General features: G+C 40.1%; 1 protein-coding gene across 3 annotated transcripts in view; it reads right to left on the reverse strand.

The window, feature by feature from the left end:
* Positions 1 to 19,742, reverse strand: part of scn1laa (sodium channel, voltage-gated, type I-like, alpha) — a 36,773-nt gene extending 17,031 nt beyond the window's left edge. The window contains exons 1-17 of one of the 3 annotated variants that reach the window (XM_076263514.1): positions 19,317 to 19,742; positions 15,516 to 15,829; positions 14,678 to 14,796; positions 14,121 to 14,201; positions 13,813 to 13,941; positions 13,228 to 13,319; positions 12,127 to 12,342; positions 11,524 to 11,587; positions 11,243 to 11,384; positions 10,503 to 10,697; positions 9,804 to 10,058; positions 6,216 to 6,339; positions 5,037 to 5,272; positions 4,691 to 4,864; positions 4,120 to 4,503; positions 3,507 to 4,013; positions 1,075 to 1,201 (exon numbers count right to left, since the gene is read on the reverse strand). In XM_076263514.1, the coding sequence (XP_076119629.1) occupies positions 1,075 to 1,201; positions 3,507 to 4,013; positions 4,120 to 4,503; positions 4,691 to 4,864; positions 5,037 to 5,272; positions 6,216 to 6,339; positions 9,804 to 10,058; positions 10,503 to 10,697; positions 11,243 to 11,384; positions 11,524 to 11,587; positions 12,127 to 12,342; positions 13,228 to 13,319; positions 13,813 to 13,941; positions 14,121 to 14,201; positions 14,678 to 14,796; positions 15,516 to 15,776 (3,106 nt within the window). In that variant the 5' untranslated portion in view covers positions 15,777 to 15,829; positions 19,317 to 19,742. Of the gene's footprint in view, positions 1 to 1,074; positions 1,202 to 3,506; positions 4,014 to 4,119; positions 4,504 to 4,690; positions 4,865 to 5,036; positions 5,273 to 6,215; positions 6,340 to 9,803; positions 10,059 to 10,502; positions 10,698 to 11,242; positions 11,385 to 11,523; positions 11,588 to 12,126; positions 12,343 to 12,945; positions 13,050 to 13,227; positions 13,320 to 13,812; positions 13,942 to 14,120; positions 14,202 to 14,677; positions 14,797 to 15,515; positions 15,830 to 19,316 lie in introns of those variants that run through there. The other 2 variants (XM_076263512.1, XM_076263513.1) reach the window with 2 other exon arrangements.
* Between the last annotated feature and the right edge of the window lie 1,691 nt (positions 19,743 to 21,433).

A 21,433-nucleotide genomic window follows, 5' to 3' on the forward strand; every position in this document is an offset into this window, starting at 1 on the left:
ATTGTATGCCTCTTTGTTTGATGATGCCAAATTAGCAAGTACTTCCTGATTGAGTTTGCTTTCTTTTTTTCTATCAGCCCACGTTTCCATGAACCATTATGCCTATCAGACAAGTGACAAAAGCACTGGACATAGAGGAGGGAGGCAAAAACCCGGTAGGCTAATTTTTGCCTGCTTTAGCTACGGTTTCTCATCTTCGGACTGTTTACCTATCTAGCTTGTCAGGGTGTAACATTACCAGATATGCACTTAGGCTGCTCGTTGTCGAGTGATATTTCATTTGGGCCTTAGCCTACATATTCTGCAGATTACGACATTGTTAGGCTATTTATTTATTTCATTTTCTGATGGAAATCCAAAAACGTTTCACACATCGCTTAAATGGTCAGAAGTGATCTCAGTGGATGCATCACGTTCTACCATTTTTAGATCCTATCCTAGGGTCCTATCTTCCCACCAATATCCGCAATTTTGGATTTCACCTAAATGTTTAAAGGTTTTAAAGTCCAGACAGGTGCAAGCATCAATTAGGAGGCCGAGCAGCTGAGCAGGGCATAGCTGCCATGTAAATATGGTGCCATTTAAGTTTTAAGAAGCTTTTGAAAAAAGAAAAGCCATTGGTTTGTTGGTTCATCAATGCTAAGATAACTGGTTAAAATCCATATAAATCCAACCATGACATGGCACTTTATGAAAGGAATCATGACACCTTTCCTAGTAGCTTCGCTGCTTTGTCCCCAATAAAAAAAGGTATAGAAACAGATAGTCAACATAGATCCTCTGCTTGGCCATCAGTTATTGATGGCAACATTGGCCAAGTACTGAGAAATTATTACATAACTGGATGCTGAAAAAATAAGGTTAAAACTAATAAAGTTATAACCTCCCATTAATGTAAAAAATACATTTTATACATTATTTGGAACTCATTACATCATCAGGATTTATTACATTTTGGCAGTAAAGAGGAGATATGTAATATACTATTGGGAGTTGTTATATTATCTGGAAATTATTGCATTACTAGGATCTACCGGTACATACAATAAAAACAAGTAAGCCATCCATCTTTACCTGTTGTAAAGCATGGTTCAGGGTCCATGGACTCCTCCAGCTCCAGGTCCATAGACTCTCCACAGTTGAGTCTGATGTCTACTGTGCTACCCTCTGAAGAGCTACAATCGCCATTGTCCTCCAGCTTCTACAAGAACAAACGGGAAAGGACAGGATCAAAGCACTGAAACTTGGTACACTAAAAGGCTTAAGACTCAGAGAGCAAGACCCAAAACAGTGGTTGCCCCTTTAATGCTTAAATTAAGTACTTGATTACTATTATTCTTATAATTTCTACAGTAAAATAGTTCATGCATTATTAATCAAAAGTACCCACAGACATGTGATATGCTAATGAGATCACTGAAGTCTTGGCCAACAATAACTAAATATTTGACAGAGCCTTCTACAATGTTCCATTCGATGACTGTGGGTAAAATTGATTTGACCTGTTAATTTTACATGCACTATGAACTTTGCATTCTCATTTCTGGGATGCCTGAGTAAGACATGAGAGACTTCATGTGGCTCAGTATTTTCATGTCTGGCAAAATGACGTCAGTGGACCAGTTAGCTATGTTGTCTCAAAATAGCTAACATGAAAATACAGGCGACCATTCCAGGATGTTGTAGATATTATACTCATTACAGGATGTTGTAGATATTATAATCATTCTAGTCCTAGATGCCATTATTTGCATTGGCCAGTCCAATGCTGTGTACTAGACCATGAGAGGCGATCAGGTTGCTTGATTACTCCAACCAGAACTGTTTATACCAGGCAAATGTGTAAAATGACAATAACTGTCCTCCATTTTTTTCTGTGTCCGTCAGATTAATTGGACTAAACACTGTGAGAACAACTGCCGGACATGCCTCTCAGCCCTGGGCAGCAGCTCTCAGCTGTGGATCATGTGACACTGGCAGATGCTAATGGGGTTGTGATGTAAGTAATGCAGGCTTAACTCAGATCCACTCTTAGAGCAAACACCTTCCGTTAGGACCAACTAACTGGGTCTGGGTGGGCCAGTTAAAAAGCATTTCTTCCATAATGCTGGGTATTTCTACTATTAAGTTTGACTTGTATGTATCCATAGAAAAGCCTGCCTGGATTTCAATAGTGAACTACACAATAAAAATAGGTCCTCTCAACTTCAAAACAACACGTCAGTACTTTCACCATCCAATTTTAGACTATTTCTAAAACCCCAAGAATAATACCTATTTACCATCCTGTGTGTCAAACCAGAGTCTTAATAGTAATGAAGTCTCAGTAATCAAACCAACACAAGTAACAAGATGTATCAAATAACAACAGAAAATTATACTTGTACATTTATCAAATGATACTAGTGCTTCCCAGTCATAATAAATACAACAAAGAAGCCTTGCATCATAGATATGGTAGAAATGGATTCAACCATAGGCTAATGCTTAGAAAACATGGGATGGAGGAAATTGACCTATCCTGAGGCAGATGGGTCAATGAGTGAATGTATGGAAAATGTATATGTATGGGGCAATATGCAATATGGTTTTGTTATGTACAATAAAGGGGTCTTACAGGTCTCCTCTCAATGAAAACTGTCAGAGCATCTCTGAGACAGCTGCAATAACAAATAAGGGTAAGCAATGTAAGATGCACACTGATAAGTATGATAAGAGTCCTTGTGTCTATGGGAAAATAATACTACAGTAATCATATTTGGATATTGTCCAATTCAGGTGTTAAATTTTCCCTTGTGGATCAATAAAGTATCTATCTATCTATCTATCTATCTATCTATCTATCTATCTCACACCTGACACAGAGACATGAACTACACAGTATGAGAGAGAGAGAGAGAGAGAGAGAGAGAGAGAGAGAGAAATATAGTGCACAAAGTTATAGTAGAGGATGCACGTGTCACATGACTCTTTCATATCGATTCTTATGCATTGTAGTTAGGCCAAATAAGTGCTCTCTTTAACCCTTACCATTAAGAATGTTTCCTCTTAGTCTCCTACCTACTCATTTCAGGCTAGGGAAGATGGCAAAAGGAAGCATTCTACTCTCTGAGGAGGAGGTAGCTCCAGCACACTCTGCCTCACATGACAGATAATGTAATCTGTAGACTGGTATTTTCCTGTTTCCATTGCCTCGGCTTAATCAAGGGTCACAGCAAAGATTAATGACTCAGAGGAATGGGAATGTCACTGGCTAATATCTGTTGACTTCTGGTCTGGATTGAGTGCTTTGGTGCTGCACATGAGGGTTACTACCTTGCTCAAAACCCTAACAGGGTAAACATACTGAGCATCGCAAAGCTAAATTTAGCTAACTAATAAAACAAATGGAAACCCATCTCCAAAGGGCCAAAACAATGGACCAACCAAAACAATCAAAACAAATGAACGATTCTAGTTGCCAAACCACAAACGCACAATCAAACAAGTAATTCATTTTTCCATACCTCTTTGATGTCATCCTCTATGTCAGAGGACAGGCTGCTGAAGTCTTCTGTGTTGAGGTTCTCAAAGTCAGATTCCCCTGCAGCAATGGGGACTGAGACAGTCACGTCAGAATTACTGACGAAAGGCAAATACACATCCTCGTTGGACATGATGTAGTTCTTTGCAGTGTCCTCCAACCCTGCAGCTACTCCGTTCCGCTCCTTCAAACAGTCCAGGTCTTTGATGAACTCTACAGTGCTGTGGTTGGGAAAATAGATTCCATTGTCCATTCCATTGTTGGCGTGGTCGTCCCCTGACTTGACCATGCTCACAGGCTTCTTTTGCTTCTTTTTTCTCATGCAAAGGCTCCGAAAAGAGCGACGCACTGTGAGCTTCACCCAAGCAATGCCCCTATGAATCCGAGCCATGGCTATCTGAATGTTATTCGTCTCGTTGTCGTCTTCTATAGCCGTCAGGTTGTCAGCACTGAAAGAGCTGAGCAGCAGCGCAAGAAAGAGGTTGAGGACCTGAGGTGTTTCAAAAACACAAGACAGACATATGTTTTGTGACTGAAATACATAGCTATAGTGTAAATATGCTTGCTTTTAACAGTCTTCAGAGACATTAACGTACCACCAAATTTCCGATGACCATGACCATCATGAAGACAGTGAGACACATGGCCTGGCCCTCATGGACCTCCATGCAGTCCCACATGGTCTCGATCCACTCGCCACACAACACTCGGAACACAACCAGGAAGGAATGGGGAAAGTCGTGCATGTGCCAGCGCGGCAGCAAACAATCCTTAGAACAGTCATCTTGACACTTCTCCGTTATCTTGCAACTATTCTGTTCGTAGCTCGAGCCAAATAGCTGCATGCCAACCACAGCAAATATGAAGACAATAATGGCCAGCACCAAGGTGAGGTTTCCCAGGGCGCCAACTGAGTTCCCTATGATCTTGATCAGCATGTTCAGAGTGGGCCATGACTTGGCTAGTTTGAAGATCCTCAACTGTGAGTACAAAATGTTTTTGACAGTTTACAGAATTGCCTTAAACACTGCAATAACATGATTTGAATTTTAAGACAATAATGAGTTAAAAGTTTACAGTGTCCTTAAAAAAATGTTTCAGAGAAATATAAGTCAGTGTAACGACTCTAAAATCTACCAATAAGCTCATTTGGGAGGTTGATCTTACCAATCTGAAAGATCTGAGAACAGACATCCCTGATAGTTTTGCCAGCCCAAGTTCTATCAAGCTCAAGATGACAATAACACTGTCAAATATATTCCAGCTCTCTTGGAAATAATAGTATGGGTCCATAGCTATAATCTTCAAAATCATCTCACCAGTGAAGATTGCTGTAAATACCTGCCCATAGAAACATAATCAGCGAAGCCATTCAAGTAAGTAAATAATGAGATAATTCAAGAAAATAAATTATAAGACAATGCATCGATTAGGACACATTTAAGACTGATTTAGCAAGAATGTCACATAAATAACAAAATAATGTAAATACTATTTATGGGGGGTGTCTTACCAGATTCCCTACATAGAGAACACTTGTTAACGTGGGTGACCCTGGGTGCTGCTCCATTGACATAAACACTGTATTTAAGACTATACAGATGGTGATGGCTAGATCAGCAAAAGGGTCCATCACAATAAGGTAGACAACTTTCTTGATTTTCACCCATGAGGGACAGTCCCAGATCAGAAGAGTTCTGGCAAGCTCAAACCAACATGGATGGCACTTCTGTCTTGACTCTTCAAGTTCTGTTGAAAATTTCACATTTATTGTCATATGCAATAAAAAACAAAACAAAAAATATAGCCAAGCGGCGATGGTGTGCCCGAGCACCTGCGGTCTGCGACACGTGACATTTCGGAATCCAACAATGCACTCACATGTGGTGCGTTTGTCAAATGCACATACAGTTGAAACCAGAAGTTTACATACCCTGTACATACATATGCTAAAGTTGACTAAAAAGAGGAGTAACAAATTGGAAATTGATCTTAATGCCTTAATTAACAAAATGAGGAAAAATCCAACCTTTAAGGACACCAATTTTATTTGTGTATGAATAATTTATCGTAAATAAATAAATGTTCTTCCTCAAAAAAACAGGGACCATAAGTATACATACCCCTATGTTAGGGGCCATCCACACGTAGACGCTTTTTGGTTTAAACGCACATGTTTTGCATCGTCTTGCCCGATCGACCAAATGAATCCTGTAAAAACCTGGTCCCAGGGTGAAAAAATTCGAAACCATAGCCCTTTCGAGTTTGTTTGTACGGCGAAACCGTATACTTGCGTATCGATGATGTCATCGCCACACCACAGCTGCCCTGTACTTGACACTTATAGGCTTATAGTATTGCCTAACAATACTAGTTTTCATACATGACATTTCCTACGATTACACTGAGTAGGATAAATATCACAACTGGTGCTGCGCAGCGCCAATAGTTTTATCATGACTTGGTGGACTGAACAGTGTTTTTCCTATGTGTTTTCTTGATGCATTCTAGCTACTAGTGATGTAGTACTCGAGTCCGGTCTCGGTTGAATAGGGATATTAAAATAGTAATTTCAAGTCAGTGAGACAATTACTGTATGAAAAGATGTTCACTAGCGGTAAACTGCTCTTGTGCAGTAAGGTCAAATTAATCTTGATTTTTACACACAGGAACAGATAAAAGACACACATACCTTCCACTGTGGTGATTATACTGGCCACGCTCAGGGCTCTTTGCCTTATGGACACGTCATCTAAAAAGTCTGCCGAGTTAGAACCATATCGAACCCTCCTGAAGGAACCACTGCCAGGAGAACCCTTGATATGAAAAAAAATGCAAAGCACAGTCAGGAGCAAGCTTTGGCACATCTCTCAAACAAACAGAAATACAACCCCCCCCCCCCCACACACACACACACACACACACACACACACACACAGATTCTGAAGGACCTGACCTGAACTTAAGGTTCTCATTTTAAGGTTCTCGTTTTAAGGAATAGATAGATAGATAGATACTTTATTGATCCCCAAGGGGAAATTCAAGACTGGGCAAAGACTCATACCCCAAATGCTTTAGCCATTTGAGATTCATGTATGAGTAAAGAAAAAACGGTTACAGTTTACTTGATAGTAAGATGGTAACACTTTACTTGACAGTATCGACATAAGAGTGACATGACACTGTCATGATCATGTCATAAACAAGTCATAAACGTTTATGACATAACACTTCTGTAATTAAGTGTCATTCGGTTTTTGTCATAACAAGTTAGGGTTAGGATTAGGGTCATGTGTTCATGACAAGGTCATGTGTTCATGACAGTGTCATGTCACTCTTATGTCGATACTGTCAAGTAAAGTGTTACCCAGAAGACTTTGCCTGATGAGGAGAGAGACATTCCCACAGAACCATAAAGCACACAACAAAACCATATGTCTATTGCAAAATAACACACAACTTTAGGAAGTGGTAGGAGACAGCAGCAATGGATAGCTATTGGACATTTCTTCATTCCAGCTAAACATAGTCCATGGAAAATACATTATATCAACAAACACCTCCTGGGGATCATGTATATGGATATTTTCACGATCAAGGTAAATGCTTGACATTATCTGTGTACCTGAAGATACCTGATTATGTTTGCTAACTATAAGTTATCATTGATAAGGAGACTTAGCAGCACCTACAAAATTATCATTAAACACATTGTTCAGTCATTTGCCTTGTAGAAAGGAGAATTTCATGGTTAACAGTATCAAAGGCAGCAGATACATCTAGTAGAATTAATACTGATGACTGCAGAGGACTTAGCTACTCTCAATGCTTCAGTCACAGACAGAAGAGCAGTTTCAGTAGAATTACCACTCTTAAAACCAGACTGCATAGGGTCTAGTAGGTTATACTGATAAAGGAAGTCACATACTTGCTTGAAGACCACTCTCTCCAAAACCTTTGACAAGAAAGGAAGAAGGGAGACAGGTCTGTAGTTCTTCCTATCAGTTGGATTAAGTGTACTTTTCTTTAGCAAAGATGTAACCCTTTCCTGTTTAAAGAAAAAGGAACTATTCCAGAACTAAGTGAAGAATGTAGAAGAGTAGACGGGACAGGACCCAAAGGGCATGTTGTTGGACGACTTCGCTGAAGCAGTTGAGAGACCGCTTCCTCATCAAGAGGAGAGAAAGAGTCCAACGATGCCATATGCCAAAACAAGGCAAAGCCCTTCTTATAGGTTCATCAAACTGAGAACTTATTTGAGCAACTTTTTCTATGAAAAATGTTGCAAAGTCATCTGTTGACAGTCATCTGCTACACATATACACAGAATATACATATACACAGAATGATCATAATTTTAGTCACTTACCCTGATTGTGAAACTACCCATATATCATCTGTGTGCAATTCTTTTCAATATTAACAAGCATCAAATGTAACAAAAGACAAAATATCCTCACAACAAAATCAACTCAAAACAAAGAAAGCAGAACAAGAACAAAAATGTTTTAAAATAGAAATAAAATAAATTAACTATTTCATTCATTCTTATGACACATCATATGTTTGCCTCTATAAAACTATTTTTATGACATTCCTACTATAAAGTTGCAGCAATAACACAAATTCTGCTCAGAACTATACACAATTTGCTACAGCATCAAATTAGTATCATTAAAAAAATATTGATTACTTGAATGGACCTGGAAATGTAGCTTTGTTCAGTGTTTCAGTTACTTATTATATTCAGTTAAGTCAAGTTCCAGTCAAGTTCATATAAATTAAGTTAAAGAAGCAAAGAAAGCCCAGTTGACACTGATAAAAGTTGCTAACATGCTAGCTGGCATCTTTTGCCAGTATTGTTGGAGATGTCGTGGTGTAAGGATTTTCTTATATTGAAAATGATGACTTAAAGGACATAACTAAATGTTGCATACCCTGCATGTTAAGTGGGAATGACAGGTGTGAGGACATAACTAAATGTTGCATACCCTGGATGTTAAGTGGGAATGCCAGGTGTGTTTATCTGCTCTTCGAATGACCATGTGCCCAAATTAACAGTACTGTAGTTTCTTATTAAAAACATGCCTCAAAATGGCAAATGACAGCACAGTGATGCTGTAAAAAAAATGAGCAATAGGCAAAACAAAATGTTTTGTGGCTATTTGTATTGTATGTTTTTTGAGGATCACATGCTTAATCAGAGCTGAAACAATTACTATGAAATCCGACACCCGTCAGTCAGACATCAGAGGACTGAGAAAAAACACTTGGCTCAGCATGAGATCATGAGAACCCAAATTCTTACGTCATCACAAGGGGTGGGGGCATCTATCATCACCACAGGCAACCGAAGGTGAGCAGGTGACGAGGGTAGTGACCCCCCGGAAACCTGGGACCCTATCCCATTGTGGTTCACGGAGCTCTGGATCTTGCTGTTGGCTGTCCGGAGGATATGGGAGGAGACGCTGTTCTCACTGACGTGCCTAAAGCGGGGCCTGCACGGCAGGAAGAAGGAGCCACGCCGGCTGCCCTTGTCAAAGGGGCTGTGCTCGTCATCAGCGAAACCAGTTTCGTCCAATGCCCCGCCACGGTAACTGAAGACACTACTCCTGCTGTTCCGTCTGGGTGACAAAATGGACCCATGGAAACTAAGGATCGACTGGGAGAGAAAGACATGCCTCGGTCTTGGTTGACTATTACAAAATGGCAATCTGAAGGAACACATCTGATGAATGATTACAGTGGAGCTGATAAGGATGACAGTGATGATGATAATGATGATGATACAAATGTGATGAAACCAGTCATGGTCCCATACTAATGCGGAAAATATTTAAAAGATGACAATAGCAAATAAGCATGGATGCATCCCACTGATGGTGATGAGGATGATGATGTTGCTGATGATGCTGATGATGATTTAAAAAAACAGTAATGATTGCAATAACAAAGGTGGATGATAATAACAATGGTGTCTATGACAGAAAATAAGATGAAACAACAACTGAAATAAAAATCTAAAAAATATGATGACAAGGTGATAAAAAGAACAATCTCAACAAAAAAAGCAATATTTTTAGAGGGACACCATTTAATTAGTCCCAATAAGTCCCAAAAACATACAATTCTAAACTTTCTTAAGTGTCTATTAAAGCTTTCAATTTCATGAAGAACAACATTTGAACATTTATCCATCCATCCATCTATTAATCACCTGCCGTGTCATGTTTCTGGCCTACCCTGCCGAGGTGGCCAACAGCAAGAGGGGAAGTCTAACCTGATGTGGGGATGAAGGATGCTCCTTATTGGAAAGGCGATGCTTGCCGTCCAGGAAACGGAGAGAGGGCCTTCTGATGCTGTCCTCTGACTCGGAATTGTGTGACCGCACACTGTCACCCCTCTCCCCATCTTTTCTGCGTTTTCTGTGGTTTCTGAGCTCCTTGGCACTTTTGGAGCTGAGTCTCGAGACGTTGGAAGATGACTCCGACAGGGCCTCGTTCTCTACTATGTCACTTATTATTTTGGTCTTAACCTATTTGCCAGTTGTGGGTCAGAAACACAAGTCAGAGTAAAATTTAGTCAGTAAAATGTAGTGGATGATTTGAAGTATTTATTTGTTCCTGTCTGTCTGTCTGTCTGTGAGTCTGTTTATCTATCTATTGCACATATGGTAAATACTATCTGGTTTCATCTTTGTTTGTTTCATCACAATTCTCATATGGGTCATGTTTCAGGAGCAAGCTGTAAATGTTGTCCCCTGCCAGTATGTTTACAAAACTGATTGATTACTTGAAGCCCCTGTTGCCCCTATCAACATACTCTACTGCTAGCAGTCAAAGGCAGTGTCATGTTTTACTGTGGCCTTGAACAAATATGTTCCTTTAAAAGCCAAAGGAGAAGAAATGATGCTAACAAAGACAATACATAAGCAATAGATCAAGCTATTCTGTTTTACTTTGTTTAAATCGTTTTGTACCATGCTGTCCTTCAACTGCTCCAACATAGCTTGGAACTCCATCTCCTTTTGCTGGGCCTCCTCTATGGTGGCCTGGTTCTGCTCATCATAGGCCATGGCCACCACAGCCAGGATCAGATTTACCAGGTAGAAGGACCCCAAGAAGATGACCAGGATGAAGAACATCATGTAGGGCTTTCCTGCTGCCCTGAGAGTCTAAAGACAAATACCCAATGGAATTATAGTCACCTTCCATTTTACAAGTTTACAAACCTTGTTTACAACAGAAAATATTTTTTAATCACTCGTACCCAAGCTCAATTAAGCCTGATGAAACAGTCCAGTTCAGACAGAAAGATAAAAATTCTGAGTCTTTAAAGGTCATTATTAGATCAGCCATTTATCAATCACAGAATGGGCTGAGCATTCATCGGCATCTCCTTCAGTAATAAACCATAAGCTTTATTGCTTTTGAAAACCATTGTGGCAATCCCTTTCATTACTTACTTTACAAAATTGTCATTCTCAACGTAGTTCTAAACACACCTGTTCACTTTAAGAATGGGGTTTGTACAACTGACAATTGCCCTTGTTTGAATAGCCTATGTGAGATCTATACAGACAAATGGAAGCCCTCCATTTGTTTACTATGTAGACCAGCCCTTAAAGTCCATCAAAAGCAGCAGGACAAACTGCATGCAAAGCATCCTTTGGAAATAACACTCTCATCTAAAGGAGCCAAGCAGGCAGTCCTCACGCACCTGCTGGTAGAGTCGCTCCCAGTAGTCCTGGGTCATCAGCCTGAACAAAGACAGGAAGGCCCAGCCAAACGAGTCGAAGCTTGTGTACCCGTAATCTGGGTTCTTGCCCGTTTTATAGCACAAATATCCGTCTGGGCATACTCTGGAAAAGATTCAATTACAAATGCGTCCTCGTTAAATGCTGGCTCTCTCTCTGCATACACATGTGTAGGAAATAGAGAGATGGGCTGAATTGGCACAATGGTTCGTCTGAACAGTGTGGGCAGCTGTTGGGGTCTTACCCAGCTCCACTGCCATTCCCGCACAGCAAGGCATCTCTTTGGCCTTGGATAAAGTAGTGGTTATCTGAAAACAAAAATGCAGCGGAAGCCATTAGTATAAAATGCATCCCTGGAAGAATGGTCAGACACAGTTATACTGTCTGTAAAAGTATGATATTATCTAATACTGTTTTCCAGACCTAGAAATGTATGAACATTTGGAGTTACAGTTTTGCTAATAGTAATACATTCACAAAAAAACTGACAATATGTAAACATCATCAAAGCTCAAAGGTCAAAATCCCAGCAAAAATACACACTTCGTTCATAAAAGGGCAAGTACCTTGGATACTACTCAAAAGCATCAAACACACACACACAAACTTCATTTTGAGTCATACAATTCTTGTGTGGCCAGAGATCACCTGAAAAAGTCTCATTACGACTGCAAACAATAATAATTATTGACCTCTGACATAACTGAAAGTACTGCAATGTTACGGTAATATTTGCTCAGTGTTATATTTTTTTGTTTTATTCAACAATGAATTCAAACGAATATCTTTCAAACACACCCACATATAACAACATGACGGTTCCCACACGTCACTGGTCAAAACTCACTTGGGTCCGAGCTATAGTTAGTTGAGTTAAGTATGAGACTCATTGATGCATTTCTGTTGGAGGGGTATTGCATTCTCACACATTTGTGCTTTAGATTGCCCATGAAGAGCTGCAGCCCGATCAGAGCAAAGACACTTAAGCAGAACACGGTGAGAATCATGACGTCAGCCAGCTTCTTCACTGACTGTATGAGTGCTCCTACAATAGTCTTCAGACCTATGGGAAGTAATGGAGGACATTTCACAGTGTGAGTAGACAGCATTCTAATCAGTCTCTACAGCTGAGCTTCTGACAAATGCAACACATTTCCTAGCTTTCACTTCATCCTATTAAAGCAAAGTTTTCAAGTAGACAATCTAATACTCTTATGAACAGGGTACAACCATAGTGCACAAGGGTAGATCAGGAGGTGGATATCTAATAACTGGACTATGTGATGAAAACAAACTCAATATAAGAGCCAGTAGGACAAATCAAGCAGAATGAAAGCAGAGAAAGGAAAGAAAAGAATTCCCCACTAACCATGCAATCAATCACCCTGACTGGCCTTTTGGATGCTCAACACCTCATGCAAATAAAACGGAATGCCATCCTCAAGGCTTGTAATATACTATCTATTATATAAAAGAATGATCATTAATACCGATAAAAAACCGAGGAGAATTTGAGAAAAGAAAACAGGAGATCTTTTCTCTCCTCTGAAAACGAAATAATTTATTGTTGCTTTGGCTGTTTATAGTACAAAACTGATAGTAGAGGAGAGGGCCGTTAAAGCCGGCTGTCTAATCGGTCAACTCCACCCTTTCACCTGGCTCTCACCTGGAACGACTGATATAGATTTGAGGGCCCGTAGCACCCTGAATGTTCTTAGTGGAGTCAGATTGCCCAGGTCCACATACCCCTCCAGAAAAAATGTGACATATCTGCGGGAAAGTGGGGGAGGGGAAAGTGGGGAGGGCAAGAGATGCAGTGACATTGAGGACAGGGAGCAGTCCGAGGAGGAGATGAGGAGGAGCTGGACCAAGAGGAGGAAGAGGAGAAAGAGCGGACGCAAACATCGCAGGCTGGCAGCAGCACTGTCGGCCTATAGCCACTGCTTACCTGGGATCACTGAAATAGTTTTCAAAGCCCTCAATACTCTGAATGTGCGCAGAGCTGAAACATTGCCTAGGTTTACAAACTCTGTTACATACCTGCAGAATCAAATTGCAGAGTTATGTAACAATGAGAGACTCCACAACAGCATTCACTTCTTTGACTAATGGTCTATTTGTGGTCTTATAGTTGGTGCAGGGCTTTGATTGTCTCAGGGCTGGGGGCGAATTCTGAAGAGTGGTTACACCTCACATGTACATAAGAGAATGTTGTATTAAACTTCCCTCTCTATACACATACCACACTAACAACCCATCCTTTTTCTGTGACTGTTTTATACATACACAAAATAATCATTTTAATTTTAAATGTGAAAACAGATATATAGTAACAGTTAAGCCTTCATCAAACCTTTATCAGTTCAACCTTACCTGGTTCAAATAGTCTTTAACCAGATGACCTATAAGTTATACATAACAGGAGCACTAAATATTCTACAGCTTTCAAAGTTTTTTAAAAACAACTAACACATTTTCAGACAAAGGTAGGTTTGGACATGCACAGGTAGGTTTGGACATTGGACATACTTACGCCATAACAATAACACAGAAGTCCAACCAATTCCATGGATCCCTTAGAAAGGTAAACGGCTCCATACAAAAGCCCCTTGCAAGAATTTTAATGAGGGATTCAAAAGTATATATTCCGGTGAATGTGTACCTGTGAGAAAGCAAGGGAGGTAGGTTATTGTGCTATGATTGCAGCAGAGGGGAATGATAGTAAATAAATTTGTGAATAATGATAGTAAAGAAAAGAAATTATGCTGCACCTATGATGTGTAATTGTTACACAGTTCATCATATACAGTGCACACATTCAGGTTGTTAGAGAATACTTACTCCACAGGCTTTGGATTCGAAGACTGTGTCATAAACCCACAGTTGGTTAAGATTGTGCACATGATCAACATGCTAAACCATGTAGAAATCATGGTTAAGGAAAAACGTTGATAAGAAAATTAATATATTAAAGGTGCTTTAAGCAATGTTGGGTAATATCACTTCTGTTGACGTTCAAATAAAACAGAGAGCTAGCTCGCTACTCCCTCCCCCTCCCTCCCATGCAATTGAAACTCTCCTAAACGTGCATATCGTTGGTGATTGGCTGGAACAGTTTGTTATGTTTTTATGGTCCAGGCTGGACTAAGTTGTTTTTGTTGTCGTTTTTGGAGTCTGGGCTGTCCACAGACAGAATTTTTTTACAGTGTATTCAGGGCACAGGATGGTGAAGTCATGTTTGCTGCATGTGACAAAAAATGTTTTAGCTTAGAAACCGCGTAACATTGCTTAGAGCACCTGTAATGTTTTAAGCGCTTTGTTCTATTGACATATTTTTAAAAAAAATACTTCACTGTATATTGTAATTCCATATCCATGTGGAATTCATAAAAGGATATCGATGCACCAAAACTTTAATAGCAATTCTTCTAATGGGATTGAAGGGGCTTAAAATATACAAAGCACGTGTCGCACTGAAGCGAAAGATTGTCTTCCCTTTGTTCAACACTATAAAGGTCTACAAAGAAAGAGCACATGAGTTAAAGGAACATGATAACACATGATGGTACAATCCCCAACACCACCCCACTCCCCTCACACACACATGAATAAAGGAAATTCAACTCAACCTACCTGAGACACTTCAATATACTAATATAATATAATATAATTTCAAAAACAACATAGAAGTCTATTAAAGATTACTGAAAAATGAGGCAATGGTAGACCCATTGATACATTCTATCACATTCACATATGACCTAAACAAAGTGTCTCCCTGTAGTCCGCATTTTAACCAATGTACAGCACAAGATGAGGCTTATCTCTGCCTCTCTCTCTCTCTTTCTCCCTGTGATTCTGTCTTCACTAAAAAAAAAAAAACAACACTCTTAAAACGAATGTGTTGTCCCTATCTGGACACAGAGATGTGTTAAAAACAATGCAAGTTGTGTTGTATTCAACAGATTCGCTTTAAGAGTGAACCCTTGGTTGTCCCACTGCTTTCTTTGCTTGCAACAGTACAAGTAATTATAAACATCCTGAATGGCTTGATAATTATCACAGTAATGGAATAGAGGCAGGAAAAAAGGACATTAACTGTGCAGTCATTGAGCAATTATGCAATGAGTGACTGGCGATGACCACCACACCAGGGACCAATCTTCCATCAGTAAGGACAAATCGATCCGTGCCAGCTTTCTTCTTGCGGACCAATCAAAAACCAACCAAACTCACTTTTTTGTTGTTGTAATAAGTGTCCATGTCCTCCAGAGGGCTGGACACCAGTTCACAGGGCACGTCCCCATATATGAAGGGCAGGATTTTCCCCGCCTCCAGGTCGCCATTGGGTTTCGGGACTTTCTCGTCATCTTTGGCCCGCTTGTCCTTTGGCTTGTTTTGGGCCTCCTCGCGGATGCGATTCTCGATGGCCCTGAGCGACTCGCGGCCGAACGGACGGAAGCTGTCTGGTCCGGGTGGCAGCAGCATCTGTGCCATGTTGTCATCATGCACCGTCAGCGTGTCCAGTTAGCCGCCTGCAGCAGAGAGGGCTGTGTAGGTCAGCACCAGAGGAAACAGGGATAAAAGAGGAAAAGAGAATGAGAATGAAAGAGGGAGTGAGAATAATAGAGTGAAAGAGTGCAGAGAGAGATGGGGTGGGGTGGGGTGGGGGGTACTATAATTAGCTGCTGAAATATTGACTGGATGTCACTGGTTACAGATGTATCTATGGAAAACAACCGCATCACACCAGTCTCTGTGACATCACACTGCTTTTTCATTGCTTTTCAAAGTCTTTCAACAACAAATAAAATCCATCGCTGCACACTGATTCTGACACGTGTAGAAAACAAACCGCCCATTCTCAGTAGTCTTACTGTAGCTCCGTGGTTCAGACTGAGATATTCAGTCACCATTTCTGAGCACAGACAGGCCATAGAAGGAGAGGCAGAGACAGAGATGTTCCGCTCTAATCGCATCACTGGACAAATGGGTTTACCGAAACACTTACTGAGGATCTCTGTGGATTTCATCTCTCTACCGACTGCATTCTTAAGAACCCCACCAAGCAAATTGTGTTTCCACACGTTCTATAGAGTTGCTGTCCAGTGTCCATTCTGGGGTATTTTACAAAAGACAGATCATTTCTTTTCCTATTTTGAAAATCCCAAGTTGATTTCATGCAGAGTCCATATCTCACTTGTTTCTTCATATTGTTTATACAGCATGAATGACTAAGGGGGTCCTGGGAACACAAATAAATCTTTTCTAGGGAATGCACACATTTAGGGGCTAAAACTAGCTCCGATTTTACAGGAAACTGTGACTTAACATATTTTTATTTCATGGCCAACAAGAGCTAGTTTAGAGACAATCTGTGATAGCTGAAATTTCTAGAAGGTCTCATCTGTGATAGCTGAGGTTTACAGATCATCGTAGACTCTATGCTCTCTACTCTATAATAAATCGTTCTGAGGCTGGTGGCACAGCAGCGTCTGTGCATCCATGGGAATCCTGTGAGGATTCCTGCCAGTGCCGTTACATCATCAAACAGCAAAACTTACGTATACTGCTCCAAACATACAGTACTACAACTACATAAATGCCCTCATACTGAGTAAGTCTTCTCCATAGTCTCCTGGAAACTTAATTGGTTATACAGGCTTTCTAGTGTGTAGTTTAAACACACACCAATGTACAGAATGTACTTTTCACCACCTTTGGCACACTGTTGTCAATGACTCAAATGCTTCCTGTATTTTGCAGTCATTTAAAAGATTGATTGCCTGGGGAATAGATGGAGCTAAAAAATCCAATTCAACCAGCCAAAACACACATCCCTGTGCTGTCAGCCAAACATCAGCATGCTTAATCTCACTCATTAGCTCTAAAATTTGCATTCTTATTTGCTCACTACCAAAATAAAAAACAACAAACAAACTAAGTCAAGTTGAAAGTCATAAATGCCATAAATAAACTATCTTTTCTCAGAAGCAAGGTGTTGTACTACGCATGAACTGTCCATCTAAAATGGTTTCTTTGTTAATTGTCATACAGTAAGACTATACGGGAAACATCAATAGCCTACATTTTCTACAATGCATGGTACACAACACAACCATGCAAGCACACATTGTGAACACAAAAGGATGGCTTTTCCAAAGACTTCTTGCAGCTCATCAAGGCATTTAGTAGCTGAACAATGTCAACAAAAGATACATTGAGAACTGAGACTTCTTATTCTTATTATCTGTATTTTGACAATAGAAAAAAAGACTTTACATCCACATGTGTTTGTCTTCGGTGAGACCTTGGGCTGTCAGCTACAGTTGTACAGTAAGCTGACAATACCATACTTGCAGTTGCATGCAGGCTCCTCCAAAATCTGAAAACACATACTTTTATTCTCAATTGGATGTTTAAATTCAAGTCTTTAACCTGTGACCCATTAACTGCTGCTGTCCATGGTTCTGAAACACTCGCCCACAATGATGTGTTTTGCCGCCTTAGAAGCCTTAAATATGACTAAGAAAGGCACTTCCTACTGCATTACAGCAGAGCAGCCTGGTGAGGACATTTAAGTGAAAGCGAGAAGCCTTAATAGGGCACTTTACTGAGGATCCCAAGCACGCTTCCCTCCTTTTTTTGCTAATGGATTGAGACACGGAGGTACATTTGTGTCTCTTGCCAAGATGCAGCTTCTGTAAACACTCATTTGAGAGGATGTTGACAGCTTCTGTCTGACAAAGAGACACCAAGTAGACAATAAAAAAATATCAGTAGAGCTGGAAGGCATTGCAGGCGTTGGGAAGGGAAAATTTGTTTTTTCTCTGCCTTTCACATGCACATTTGACACAAGGCCCTATGTGATCCTAAGATCTCACTGTGACAAGTCACCTGTTGATCATGTATAAATCATGTTGAATGTGGTAAGAATGATAAACAGGAGTCAAATTAATATTTTGCATGTTATGTATGCACCTACCATGGAAAAGACGTTCCTCCTTGAGGACAAAAAAGCTCACTATCTCATCTATCAATATCAACCACTGACGAGAGTGACCTAAAAAAGCCACCTAAAAAAATATAAATAAATGATTCCCTAAACAAACTGATGCTGTCTTCGGTCAGGACAAATATGTTCCTCATCCAACAAGTGTACCTTCAAGCCCCACCCCACTTTAAGATATTGTCCCCCTCTATTGTCATAAAACAGGACTGATATTTAAAAACAGCAATATTAGAGGACTCTATATCCACAAATTATATTTTTGTAGTGCAGTGGGGTATAGTGCAAACATTATTTACGTAGGCTATTTATCTTTAAAAAAGTATGTCTAAGAGACTTTGTTGGGTAAGGTTAGTCCACAACACAAACGTACACAACCCATTTATTTTTCAATCGCATCTGTTAAATGCTTCTGGCGTCTACCAGACGTGAGCAACCGCGAAAGGGCGTTGACCAGATCTAGCTACTTGATGTATGTGTATGGTAGAAAGATAGAAAAAATGCATTATCAATACATGAATTCTTCTCATTCGAAATGTATATTAAGCGTTTAGCTAACTTTTAGTCTATTAATGACCAATACAAATACTTTAAATCTGGATAAGACAAAAATAGCTGGTTGTTGGCTAAAGTTTACAAACACGAATGTATATCTTTGCAAAAGCAATATTAGTAGGCCTATTCTTAAACAATAAGCTTGTGTCTATCTTTCATAAAAACTAACTTTACAAGGTAGCATTCATTCGCAGTAGACAAGACACTCCTGGATTCTCAATACCTACAGATGGATATTTTTCTGACTATACTGTAGGCCTACGTTTACAAAGCAGTAGTTTCTAACATTTAAGAGGAAATAATAAATGGTCTTACAATCTGAACCACAATTTTCTAGGATATGTTAAGTTTCCCTGTTCTCAAGATAAAAGAGTTCAAATGTTGTATACCAACGTCAAGTTTTCTCAACTGACACAGCAGTTGATTTTAGGTAGACAGATCCAACCCAAGCATCCCAACTGTGGATCACTCACCATGTTCGCCCACAGCAGGTTGCTATAGCCTAAACTGACGAAAAACGATGTTCAGCGAACACAACTTCTTTTTTTTCGTGCACTATAAAGCTGGTGAAACTTCAAGCCGACTATAATCTCAGAAAGAAGTTCAATCTCGACGAAGCTACCGGACAAGAGAAACACTGAGGCCAGGAGGAGTCAGTTAGTAACCGAGCAGAGGCAAGCTTCGAGCGCAGCTCTCAGCGCTTCCGGTGGTTCATCAGTGTGATGACGCCAGATTCTCAGGGGACATTAGCGGTGGGATTCTGGCTTTCAGGCAGCTGTGGACATGAGTTAAGACCATGGACACTCTCTAACGAAGAGATCAGACATGCCCTGTCTACGAAGGAAATCATTTCCACTTGGTCCACCTGACGGTCCAAGTAGGCTATTCAACACCTTCACTTTAGTGCAACTTCTTAATTCCGATATTATCAGTGGATTTGTATGCATTTTTCCTATGTTCTTTTTAGAAAACACTGAGCCACACCAGAGCTTCAGAGCTTCCTACACAAGCTACCTAAACTGTAATGTAAAAAAGCCAAATGTCATCATGGTGCCAGTTTTCCAGAGCACACACTCCTGTAGAACTAAAAGATGACCACCCCACCCCATGATCTGGACAGCTCTGTCTAGGTCAACTTGCTTGTTTGCTTTCAGCGAGCTCTTATGGCACCTGGTGGTTACTGTGTGCACTGACATCAATGAACACAGGCAGACTGTCTGGACTGAGTGTTCCTGCCAGCAAATGACTGTAAATAATGACCGTCTGACAACGCTTCAAGTGATGCATCTGAAATAAAACAAAATATGTAATACATAAAACTAGTCTGTCCTGTCCCAGATTTATAAGGCATGTTGTTGATGTTGTGATGGTAGTGTGGAGATTTAGCTGTGCTTAGTGGGACAACCAGGCTGACAGACAAAATGCAGTGAGGCAGAGAGGATCTATCTCCAAGGAAACTTTCCCTAAGATCATCCAGATGTCACAAGGTACGGTAGTTGCCTAGCAGCATGAAATAATCTGTAATACCACACCACCAGGTCTTACAGGCATGATTATTCTCTGTATGTGTGTGTGTATGTGTGTAAAAGAGACAGAGAGAGAGAGTATGTAACAGGTAGTGCATGCATGCCTCTGTATTTAGTCACATACTGCACTTAAATATGTCAGTTTGTTATACTCAGGTTATGAGAGGTAGCTGAAGTAAGTGATTTATGGTTATATATACAGTGTGTGTATATATATATATATATGTGTGTGTGTGTGTGTGTGTGATAATGGTGATTTAGCAGGTGCTTTTATCCAATGCGACTTACAAATAAAAGCAATACAATAGTTACAAAATGAACAGAGAATAGTTTTAAAATATTGCTAAGACTAGGCTACATTAAGGAAAATAGCAATAACAAACAATAATGCCAAAGCAATATCAATGATCCATAGCCTAGTGAAAATAAACCATACAAACCATAACTCATAAGAACAACTTAATATAATAAGTGTATGTTGAACAGATATGTCTTTAGACCCCTCTTGAAAGACCCAAAACACAGGAACAGAGAGCACTGGGCAACTCATTCCAGCAACGAGGAAGAAAAGAGCCTTGAATTTGACCTGGCATTTATGTCGGGGTCAGAGAAATTAAATCGGTCATCAATTATGATGTCAAAGTTTTTTACTAAGCTACTTTGCTTTACTTACTAGGAAAAGCACTTGTGTAGCATGTTTCAGATACTGTCAAAGGGGTGGATCTTCATCAATATATCCAGTCGACTCAGCTATGGGTTTATTATGGGTCATTTCCCTGTCTGTTGCTTGACAGCTCTGAGTCATCATATCCCCTCTATGAGCTCTTAACACTCTGCCACATCACACTGACCGCTGGGCCTAAGTTTCTCTAAACCTTGAATTATTCTCTTGAACCACTGGCTTGACCATTATATATGTGCAGTTGCTCTTATCACGCGACTTGAGTTGGGATGGTTCTCTAAATTACACACTCTCAGCTGAAGAGTCAGAGCTGCTAGGCAGAGCCAGGGTCAGCCAGTGGGAACACCACTGCACAATAACAAGGAGAGACGAAGAGCACTGA

The sequence above is a fragment of the Alosa pseudoharengus genome, unplaced genomic scaffold, assembly GCF_046254945.1.
Source record: "Alosa pseudoharengus isolate Yale_2024_CS ecotype anadromous, Long Island Sound unplaced genomic scaffold, YU_APseudo_1.1 YU_APseudo_1.1_scf_3, whole genome shotgun sequence".
NCBI classification, from domain to species: domain Eukaryota; kingdom Metazoa; phylum Chordata; class Actinopteri; order Clupeiformes; family Clupeidae; genus Alosa; species Alosa pseudoharengus.